This window comes from Triticum dicoccoides, chromosome 5A, assembly GCF_002162155.2.
Source record: "Triticum dicoccoides isolate Atlit2015 ecotype Zavitan chromosome 5A, WEW_v2.0, whole genome shotgun sequence".
NCBI lineage: Eukaryota > Viridiplantae > Streptophyta > Magnoliopsida > Poales > Poaceae > Triticum > Triticum dicoccoides.
This window is the reverse complement of record NC_041388.1, coordinates 226,952,567-226,964,409: the sequence shown is the minus strand read 5'-3', so window position 1 is coordinate 226,964,409 and position 11,843 is coordinate 226,952,567. Positions and strand designations below refer to the sequence as shown.

General features: G+C 47.4%; 1 protein-coding gene across 1 annotated transcript in view; it reads left to right on the top strand.

Annotated features, from left to right (window-relative positions):
- LOC119300767 (replication factor C subunit 2) overlaps nucleotides 1–1,232 on the top strand; it is an 11,710-nt gene extending 10,478 nt beyond the window's left edge. Inside the window, exons 10-12 of the mRNA XM_037577659.1 lie at nucleotides 141–266; nucleotides 361–444; nucleotides 887–1,232. Of these exons, the coding sequence (XP_037433556.1) occupies nucleotides 141–266; nucleotides 361–444; nucleotides 887–985 (309 nt within the window). The 3' untranslated portion in view covers nucleotides 986–1,232. The remainder of the gene's footprint in view (nucleotides 1–140; nucleotides 267–360; nucleotides 445–886) is intronic.
- The last annotated feature ends 10,611 nt before the right edge of the window (nucleotides 1,233–11,843 follow it).

Below are 11,843 nucleotides of genomic sequence, written 5' to 3'. Positions count from 1 at the left end.
GGGGGTAAGGAGTATTAGTATTGGTCTAGGAGTCCTTATTAGTCTACGTTTAGTTTCCTTACACCTCAAGTCATGTGTAATATATATATGCCCCTCGGGCCTTCAATAAAGATAAGTTGCTTTCCTAACACCTGCATCAGGCTATCCCTGAAGATATTGTCAAGTCATTGCTTGTAGCATGCAAATCTGGTGAATTTGATGTGGCAAACAAGGAAGTTAGCAATATTATTGCTGACGGATATCCAGTTTCCCAGCTGCTCTCGCAGGTCAGCTCTCTTCTCTTTGTATACATAGATGACATGATGTGTTACCTGTTGTTTTCATCTTACAATTACCACCGACTGAAGTGTTCACATTCAGTTTCTAGATGTGATTGTTAATGCGGATGATATTCCAGATGAGCACAAGGCAAGAATATGTAGAAAGCTTGGGGAAGCTGATAAGGTTTGTCTCATTCTTTATATGCTAGTTTCACGGGTTAGCCATCCAAAATTGTAGTACGAGAACAACCATTTTTTCATGAGTTGCATGTTGCCATAGAGAAATCTAAAACATAATTAAAAAAATAAAGCATTGGGAACATAAAACATAAAAAATAAATAAAGCATTGGGAACGAAAAACATAAAAAAATTAACGCATAGGGAAATTTGATGACAGGATTATAATGGAGGATTAAGATAAGTAATGTTCTGCTTCTCGGTTTCTGGGAAGCTTGACCTGAGTATTTCAGCAATATCGATCAAAGTTAGAACATGACTTTTTGTTTACAGTCGGAATAAGTCCACGATTTACATATGCTATATGACATAATGAATCTCTCAAAAGACTTGGTCCTTCTGTTCCATTCTTCTCATAGTCCTTTCATTTAACTTTTATGATTTGCAGTGCTTGGTCGATGGGGCAGATGAGTATTTACAGCTCTTAGATATGGCCAGTGAGACGATTCGTGCTCTATTTAACATCCCGCAAGGGCTGGTCTTCTAAGAGAAGATGATGGAGATGAACAGTGATACTGCTGCCGGCTGTCTGCAAACTCTGGCAAATATATCTTGTGTCTCCTTCCCAACTTAAGATCCTAGAGAGGCCTAACCTCATTCTCATCATACTCTTGTGCTATTTTTAGGTTGGTTTGTGATGTTTTAAGTCCGATGAACTCACTTTCTTTTTCAACCAATTGAATTGTGCCTGGATATGTCAATGATCACAAAGAACAGTTCTGACTTGTCATGCATTCCTCATACGTGCTTTCCTTTGCATAATATGATTCATAACACAATTTGTTCCCTTCCTCTTCCTTACCCAGACTGCTTGCTATTAGGGTCTTGTTTGGGAATCACATAAATATGAGAGTACCAGGCTGTGGCTGGATGCTTTTTTTAGGGACTCTGGTTGGATGCTTGGTGAGAAGAGTTATCCCCTTCAGATTTCGAAGAGTAAATTGCAATAAACCACCAATTTGAGAGCTAGGTTTAAAAAACACTACGTTACATTTTTTGACAGAAACAAACATGTCTATGTTTTTTTTTTTGCAAATAACACTGATTGATGGATTATAACGCTTTAAGCCTGTTTATGACTGACGGGTTCCGGTTGTCAAGAGGTGTCTTGGCAAAAAAAAGGCCACCTGGGCACTTTGACTAGTCAAAATGCCCTTCCATGCCCACCCACGCCGTCGCCCTCTATTTCGCCCCGCCGGCAACCAGCCATGAGCCCAACCGCGATCCGGATCAAGCCGCCGCTGCGCCGGCAACACGCGCGCGGAGGGAGGGGGGCGGACTGGCAAACATACGACATGTAATCAAGGCTAACGTACGACATGTAACCAAGGCTGGACGCTAGCAAGCTCTGCTACGGCATCGGCTGCTGCTAGGCGCGTGTCGTCGTCAACCGCGAGCTGGTCGCGGGAGTAAAGCAGCTCGTCCCCATCACGTCCTACGACGTGCAGTGTTAGGGACCCATTGGGCTTGCCCGTGGGTGGTACGTGGGCCAAGCCCACCAGGGTGCCGACTATAAATACAGGGGAAGCAGGCCACGAGGAGGTATTCGCGTAGGATCAGGCACGACACGGCGGCTCCTCCTCCCCTACCTTCTCCTACCTACTGTTCCTCCCTCGTCCTCCTCCATCCTCCCTCAATTCACTGGTATCAGACATTGGTTCCCCTGTAATGAAGTGTTGCTAGTGGATTGTGAACTGGGTACCTAACATCTGGTATTCAGAGCCAGCCCACCATCCTTCCGTCCCAATTTTTTTCCACCAGTCATCGCCTTCTTCATGTTCGACAAAATGACTAGCCACCAAATGTCCTCAGATTAGGTTCTCAGCATGGTCGTGGAGCAAGCGATTTACCCTATCACTGCTGATGTATTGTATTCCCTCTTCGCTCCCTTTGGTGTAGAGCAGTTGGTGGTGTATCCCCAAACAAAATCAGAGGATGGAGAGCCTTGTGTAGCGGCGGATGTCCGATTCACTTCGGCGCACATGTTCGCATACTGGGATGGCCGTTGCATCTACTACCGGTGTTGTCGCCTGTAGATGTGGTGCGCTACACTCGACGTGTTGCCGGCCCCAGCGTCTACTTCACCCACCGTTGATACCGCCGTCGACCTCACCAACTCCACCACGGCCATCTCTGGTCATGACGGCATGTCCGTCGGGGCCATCGACATCCCTGCGGCGGCCAGCACCAGCACGCCGCCTCACGGCCACGATACATCCCCCAAGTCTTCCCTTGACAGCGATCGCCGCGTCCCAGTCACGGGCACAGACGAGTACATATTGGTGGCGGCAATTCCAGAAGTTGTCACCGAGCTCGCCATCTTCCCCGTCGTCCCCTCCACCACCAAGGCCCAGGAGGTCCTCGAGGTCATCCATGATGTGCCCTCTGCTTGCATCTCGATGGCGCACATCACCTGTTCGACGGATTGCTCGGACCAAGTTGTCGCCATCAACAGCGTCAACAAGGCCACCACGGTCTGCCCTGACCTCGCCATCGACCTCAACGCCACCACTGTTGTCTTCCTCGAGCTCGCCGTCATCCGAAATGACAAGGAAGTTGAGCAGTTTCCTTCGCACACGGTCATTGAGGAGGACGCCGCTCCTGGGGTGATCCTCACCGATGTTTTCACCCGGTGAGTCTCTACGGTGACGACAGCCGTGTACGACGACGCCAACAAAATTGTTGCACCTGCGGCGCCCGTACTACTGACTGCGGAGTACCCGCGCTCCTGCCTTCCCGACACACCTAAGCTCTCGCTGATGGCAATGGTGTTTCGACAAGTCTGGTGGCAGTGGATGAGGCTACGGCCGACGCCGTGGCCATCGTTTTGGAGGGATCTTGCTGATGGGAATGAGGCTGGTGGCGATCAGATGCATCGCTATCTGGTACAGCAACTGGAAAGCGTGGAAATTATTATCAATTTCAGAACTATGAAACTGCAGATGCCTAGTACTGAAGCTTCAGAAACTTGTGAGTGTCAGCATCTTATATCAACCAAGGTTTATCATGAATTGCGGGATTGCTTTGAGGTTGGTTCTGGTACAAGATATCCGAAATCAGATGAAGTTTGTGCTTCTGTTATTAGCATCTTCGAGTGGGGATCTTTTCAGAAATGGGTGTTGGGGCTCTATTTCAATAAGATTGGTGATGCTCAATGCAAGTGTTTACTTTTTCCTCTCGTCTCTGCCATATGTATATGGGAGTTCGACATGGGCATGTACCAGATGGGCATGTTTTGGGATCCCGGAGGACCGGCGGTGTTCCTGTTACTGGAATTGACTCGACAAGCGCACCTGTGGGAAGAGTTCCTTGCTATGGGCGCAACTATGCCATTTTCTGTTGTTGCTCTTATGTGCAAGTCTCAACTACAACAGCCAACAAGATGCTTGCCAGGCCGTTCTATCCTGGTGATTGGACTTTATGTAACACACAACTTCTACATGGCATCAACTAGTGCACAAGTAGATCCTCAAGAAGGGAGGGATGTCAAAGACGGCACTGCCTTCCTCTACCAAGATCCCCATGGCAGCGACTACTACCTCAACCACGACCACTCCTTTGAGCTAGTTCAAATCCACCTAAACTATGGCTACGACCACGACAACTACCATGGCGACCACAACATGATCAAGAACCTCCAAGCACCCTGGGATCCTGGCGAGCTCCTCATGACAGCGGCTTGGGGGCAAGCCGCATTTCAAGAAAGGAGGGATGTTAGGGACCCATTGGGCTTGCCCGTGGGTGGTACGTGGGCCAAGCCCACCAGGGTGCCGACTACAAATACAGGGAAGCAGGCCACGAGGAGGTATCCGCGTAGGATCAGGCATGGCACGACGGCTCCTCCTCCCCTACCTTCTCCTACCTACTGTTCCTCCCTCTTCCTCCTCCATCCTCCCTCAATTCACTGTTATCAGACATTGGTTCCCCTGTAATGGAGTGTTGCTAGCGGATTGTGAACTGGGTACCTAACATGCAGGTTGAGTACTTCGGGGGTAATCGCAGCCATGACAGCGAGCAATAGCCGCCATGTGTGTTCGTCGCCAAGGACGAGTGGTTCTCGCCATCGAGCGGCTCGTACCAATTGTCGTCGGGACAGCAGACCACCGACGCGAAGTTCCGCGGCGAGGATGACACCTCTGGCACCTGCGCCGTGCTTGACCCCGCACTCGTGCACCATGAGATCGCGCCGCACGTCGGCCGCCGCCGCACGGCGCAATAGGGAGATATCCTAGACGCGCAACCATGCTCTACGTCCCTACCCCAGGTCGCAGTCGCCAAACGCGCCGCCCTGCTCTACACCGCCGGTCGCCATCACCAGATGCGTCACCGCGTGCAGTCTCCTCTGACCGCCCCTGGTGAACGGAAGACCTCCACAAGTCCCGCCGTGATTTTTTTTCGAGAGAGAGTAGAAGGAGTGGACCAGTCAAAGAGAGACAGCGGTGTGTCCACATAGCAATCTTGACTAGTCAAAGTGCCCAGGTGGTGCTTTTTGCCAAGTCACCTTCTGACGACCGGGTCCTGTCTGTCATAAACATGCTTAAAGCGCTCTAACCCGTCGATCAATGTTATTTGCAGAAAAAATACCGTATACATGGTGGTTTCTGTCAAAGAAATGTAATATAGTGTTTTCTGATAACCTAGCCCTCAAAGTGGCGGTTTCTTGCATTTTACTCGATTTCAAATCATGTCGTTTAACAAGGCAAAAATATTCTTCTATTGTAGGCGACAACATTCGTTTATAGCAAGACTTCCCAAGAAAGGGCATGCCAGGTAGTTCCGGGTTTCGGGCAAGGTTCTAGGGTTTATAGAAACTTTGCATACATGTGCAAACTTTCAGGACCCCTTGGAAGCTTTCCAGAACCTGCTCTGGAGGTATAGGGGTCCGGAAGTTTTGTCCCAGAAGTTTCGGGCAATTGAGGGGTATCTAACCATCCAAGTAGTAAATGCACAAATGCAATACATGTCGACCAATATAAGGCAATATATTAATTGCATGCAAATATTGGGTAGGATATTATTTGCGCATTAGTCATGTAACTAGCGTTGGCATTGATATTTCGTATGATATTAACTGCATGCTAAACATGTTGAGCGCTCACCAATGGAACAGTTTGAGTCGTTGGATTGACTTGACCAATATCAGTTGGATTTACCCCTTTGCTTTTTATATTGATATATAGAGGTATGGATATTAACTGCATGCTAAACGTGTTGAGCGCTCACCGTTGGAGCATTCTGAGTTGTTGGATTGACCTGGTTTGATGGTCAATATCGGTTGGATCTGCCCCTTTGGGTCTTTTTATATTGGTATAAATATTGATATAGATGTGGTGGTGCTGTTTATAGATTTAAGCATGCTGTTAGAACATCAATTATGTTGTCATGAATGTCAAAAACAATTAAGAGAATAAATTCTCTTTCAAACTTTTCCTTTTTGGCATCAATGGCAATACAATTTTTTTTCATGAAAACTCTCGATCCATTCATCTTCAATCATGACAGTACAACGAACATAAAGAATAATAAAAATTACATCCAAATCAATAGACCACCTAAGGAACATAACTTGATAAGATAAAAAAATATATGATAAGCTTATCAACATGTTTAAGTGAAAGCAGCGAAGAGCCCCCCTAGATTTATGCCTTGTTTTATACTTTGTATTTGAATGCAAAATGCACTAGTGTAGAGATGAACTCCAGCTACTTCATTGCTACCCAACATGTGCAACTGAAAAATTGAATGAATCATTGTGAAGTATACACTTGCAACTAGCTTATGGTTGGAAATATAAAGTTAGATCGATAATAAATGGATCTGAAATATAAAGTGAGAAGATAATAAACGAATCCCAAACATAAGAGGTGTGTGACATGGAAATAATATATGTGAATAACAACATCTTGATAGATAGTTTTAGGAAACATTGCGTACCGGGGCCGACCGACCGAAGCCCGAGCCGGTCGCCTCGCGCAGTGGGCTCGCGACTGGTGGACCCACGCACTGCTTTGCCGTTGCCTTATATCTTCTCACGTGTGCGACATTCTCCCCTCAGTTTTTCCACCTGACACAATCTCTCTCCCCTTTCTCTCTTCTTCCAGACGTGCTACAAAATCCATGGAAAAAAGCAGGGGGACGGACTAGTTGATGCGGGTAGAGGCGACGACAACGCCGTTGTGATGAAAGGTCTGCCACCGATGCTTCCAAGCTAGGGCTGCCATGTTGGGAATCGTTGCATGGAAAACAAAAAAAATTCTACGCACACGCAAAGATCTATCCATGGAGATGCATAGCAACGAGGGGGAGAGTGTGTCTACGCACCCTCGTAGACCATAAGCGGAAGCGTTTCACAACGCGGTTGATGTAGTCGAACTTCTTCGTGCTTCAACCGATCAAGTACCAAAAGCATGGCACCTTCGCATTCTGCACATGTTCAGCTCGGTGACGTTCCTTGCCTTCTTGATCTAGCAAGACGTCGAGGTAGTAGATGAGTTCCGTCAGCACGACGGCGTGGTGATGCTGATGGTGAAGTGATCCTTGCAGGGCTTCGCGTAAGCACTACGAAACCATGACCGTGGGAGTAAATGGTGGAGGGGGGCGCCGCACACGGCTAACAATTGTCTGGGGTGTGCTAGGGGCGCCCCCCACATATATATAGGTGGGAGGGAGAGGGGAGGCAGCCAAGGAGGCACCCAAGTAGGTCGAATCCTACTTGAGGTCTCCCCATGGCCGGCACCCCCCTTCCTTATCTGTCGGAGGGGGAAGGAAAGAGGAGGGAGGAGGGAAGGAAGGGGGAGGCCGAATCCCTCCCCTTTCCTTCTCCCTTCCCCTCTTTCCTTCTCCTCTGGTTCGGCCCATATGGAGGGCGCACCAGCCCCTAGTGGCTGGTGCATTTCCCCTCTTGGCCCATTAGGCCCATATCTTTTGCCGGGGGTGCCCGGAACCCCTTCCGGTGACCCGATATGTACCCAGTACCCTCTGGGACACTTCTGGTGTCTGAATACTATCGTCCTATATATCAATCTTTACCTCTCGACCATTTAGAGACTCCTCGTCATGTCCTTGATCTCATCTGGGACTCCGAACAATATTTGGTCACCAAATCACATAGCTCATATAATACAATATCGCCATCGAACGTTAAGCGTGCGGACCCTACGGGTTCGAGAACTATGTAGACATGACCGAGACACCTCTCCGGTCAATAAACAATAGCGAAACCTGGATGCCCATATTGGCTCCTACATATTCTACGAAGATCTTTATCGGTCGAACCGTTATGACAACATACGTTATTCCCTTTGTTTGTCGGTATGTTACTTGCCCGAGATTCGATTGTCGGTATCTTCATACCTAGTTCAATATCGTTACCGGCAAGTCTCTTTACTCGTTCCGTAATACATCACCTTGTGACTAACTCCTTAGTCGTTTGCTTCAAGCTTATGATGTGTATTACCAAGAGGGCCCAGAGATACCACTCCGATACTCGGAGTGACAAATCCTAATCTCGATCTATGCCAACTCAACAAGCACCTTCGGAGATACCTATAGAGCATCTTTATAATCACCTAGTTACATTGTGAAGTTTGATAGGACACAAGGCATTCCTCCGGTATCCGGGAGTTGCATAATCTCATAGTCGAAGGAATATGTATTTAACATGAAGAAAGCAATAGCAATAAAATTGAACGATCAAAATGCTAAGCTAACGGATGGGTCTTGTCCATCACATCATTCTCCTAATGATCTGATCCCGTTATCAAATGACAACTCATGTCCATGGTTAGAAAACCTTAACCATCTTTGATCAACGAGCTAGTCAAGTAGAGGCTCACTAGGGACACAGTGTTTGTCTATGTATTCACACATGTATTTAGGTTTCCAATCAATACAATTCTAGCATGGATAATAAACATTTATCATGAATAAGTAAATATAAAATAACAACTTTATTATTGCCTCTAGGGCATATTTCCTTCATGTCATGCCCATGACGTTGTGCTGGAATTGGCGAGCCCAAGTGATGCAAGCAGCCGAGCCCGATGTTTCGGGGATGCAACGATGGACTAAGAGTAGGGGTGGCCACCACCTACCACCGATGCGAGATGTCGGCGGAGATAATGCAACCTTAGCGCGGCGGAGCTACAACCGTAGGGCGACGGAGCTGCAACCAACCAGAATAAATGCTGGAACCGGCTATGGCCGTTGCTATGACCAGCGACGGCCACGCCGTGGGAATCCACCATTGCCGGAACCAGCTTCTTCTTTTGCTACGATCCGACGACGACGATCCATGGCTTTTGTTGGAACATGCAAGTTTTTTTGCTGGAACCATGTTTTTCTTTTGTTGGTAGCATGATTTTTTGTGTTTTGTTGGAATCGTTTCATTGTTTGTGCATTCCATGCCATTTTTGTGTTTTGCTGGAACCACAATCTTTTTGCTGGAACAATGGCAAACAAATGCTACCATGGTGTGAAACCGACGACTGGGAGCTGGGATTGGTGGGGGTGTTTTTTTTGTGGTCGGTGGTGTGTTGCGATGGTTTGCAACCGAGGGAAGGAAGCTGGGACCACAGACATATTTTTGCTACAATGTCAACCCGAGGTGCTGCAAGCCGGCCGGCGACGAGGATTCCGTGGGACGCATTCGGCCGCCTGACGATAGGTGATGGTGACTGACGACTGATAGGGGAGTTCATCGGCGATGAGTTTGTGAAGGGGGTGGAAGCCAATGAGAGGCAGCGGCCCCCTCACACATGCATACTATGCAGGGGCACTGGTGTTCATGCGAGGCGTTGGGAAGGAAGAAATATCACATGACTGGGGGATGTTCAATCATACGGCTACAAATTGGACTGGCCGAAAGTTTCGGCCGGCCAGCCGACACCTATCACGCGTCATAGTTTTAACACGTATAGTCTTCCACATATGAATTAGAACAAGGTTCACACAAGCATGCGTTACCAACACACCATACATCAAAAAGAGTACATACTAATATTGTAGGAGTTGTTTTTTCACGTATGGTGATTGAAGGGGAAGTTGCTTGGGACGTCCAGCTGCTGCGCCTACTGGAGTATTTTTTTATAGGAACACTCTCTTGAATGGGTTGTTCGTTAGTTAATTCTTCTTCTCGGGGCTCCGGATCTAGCAACAGACGTTTGGACTCCATATGAATCTTGTCAAAATTCTTTTGCATGGTAATCAAATTCATATTCACACGTTGCTTGAAACTCCTGGAACGCTTTTCTATCTTCCCATCGATTTCTCTGCAAGATCTTGACATCGAGCTCCAAGAACTCTAGTTCCAGATCTGCAATGTCGCCAAATCATATAATGTGTGTCATCCTTACTCAGCCACAACATTGTGTTACCTTGCTATTAAAGAGAATAGGGTTGGAGAGGGAGAGATGATTTTGCGCTCCTCTTCTACCTCACTTACCCCGTCTACCGCCGCCAATCGCCTTCATTGCCGACCATCAAATGGTGCACGGTCAGACAACAGGGGCTAGGATTTTACCACTAAAGAGATGGGCTTCAGCAACAAGACTGCATTATTGAATGCACCCGAACTAGTGCCACTCCGGCCGCCACCACAAGAACTCACCGCTGCCAAAATGCAAGCTTGCCAAGGGATTTCAGGAGAGAACCCAACCTCAACATACTCGAGATCCATGCGTATTTGAGGAAAAACATGCTCTAGATATCAATTGTGAGGATCTAACCAACTAATCACTAAATTTTAACAACTATCAAGTCGAGATTTAGAGTAGAGTAGCTTCACAATCCAGGGTTTATAATGAAATGAAAAACGAGAGTACTGTAAAAGCCGATGACGGCTAGGGTTACAACCCAAATCACATAAAAATTTAAAATGAAGAGAGAATGCTTCCTTATACCATTACAACATGTAAGCGGCTAGAAAGGTATCAGAAAGTGAAAAAAAGGCATCTCACGGGAAAGAAGAACACAAAGGAGTCTGTGGGTCATCCGGTCCTTAGCAATGGCCGAGGTAAAAGCTCATGATGCAAACCGGTATCTAACCAGAAGGGCCGTTAGAGCGGTCGATGATACATCTCCAACGTATCTATTTTTTCTAACGCTTTTCCTCTTGTTTTGGACTCTAATTTGCATGATTTGAATGAAACTAACCCTGGACTGACGCTGTTTTCAGCAGAACTATCATGGTGTTGTTTTTGTGTAGAAATAAAAGTTCTCGGAATGGAACAAAACTTTGCGAGGAATTTTTATACAATAAACAAGAATTTATGGAGCCAAGACCTACCGGAGAGGGGCACCTGGGTGGGCACAACACACCAGGGTGCGCCCCCCTCTCCTGGCGCGCCTAGGTGGGTTGTCCCCACCTGGTGGCCCCATGGACCCTAAAACCGACGCTATAAAACTATTTTCCTAGAAAAAATTGGGGAGAAAGAATTATCGCGATCCACGAGACGGAGCCGCCGTCACCTCATGTTCTTCATCGGGAGGCCAAATCTGGAGTCCGCTTGGGGCTCCGGAGAGGGGTATCTTCGTCATCATCAACCATTCTCCATTGCCAATTCCATGATGCTCCCCACCGGGAGTGAGTAATTCCTTCGTAGGATCGCTGGTCGATGAGGAGTTGGATGAGATTCATCATGTAATCGAGTTAGTTTTGTTAGGACTTGATCCCTAGTATCCACTATGTTCTAAGATTGATGTTGCTATGACTTTGCCATGCTTAATGCTTGTCACTTTGGGCCCGGGTGCCATGATTTCAGATCTGAACTGTTTATGTTATCACCATTATATCCATGTTCTAGATCTGATCTTGCAAGTTATAGTCACCTACTACGTGTTATGATCCGGCAACCCCGGAGTGACAATAGTTGGGACCACTTCCGATGATGACCGTAGTTTGAGGAGTTCATGTATTCACTATGTGTTAATGCTTTGTTCCGGTTCTCTATTAAAAAGATGCCTTAATTGTTGGGGATCGTTGCAGAAATTAAAATTTTCTACGCATCACCAAGATCAATCTATGGAGAAACTAGCAACGAGAGAGAGGGGAGTGCATCTTCATACCCTTGAAGATCGCGATGCGGAAGCGTTGCAAGAACACGGTTGGAGGAGTCGTACACGCAGCAATTTAGATCGCGGTCAATTCCGATCTAAGCGCCGAACAACGACGCCTCCATGTTCAACACACGTGCATCCCGGTGACGTCTCTCGTGCCTTGATCCAACAAGGAGGAGGGAGAGGTTGGGGAAGACAACTCCAGCAGCAGCACGACGGCGTGGTGGTGGTGGAGCAGTGTGGTTTCCAGCAGGGCTTCACCAAGCACTACGGAGAACGAGGATGTGGAG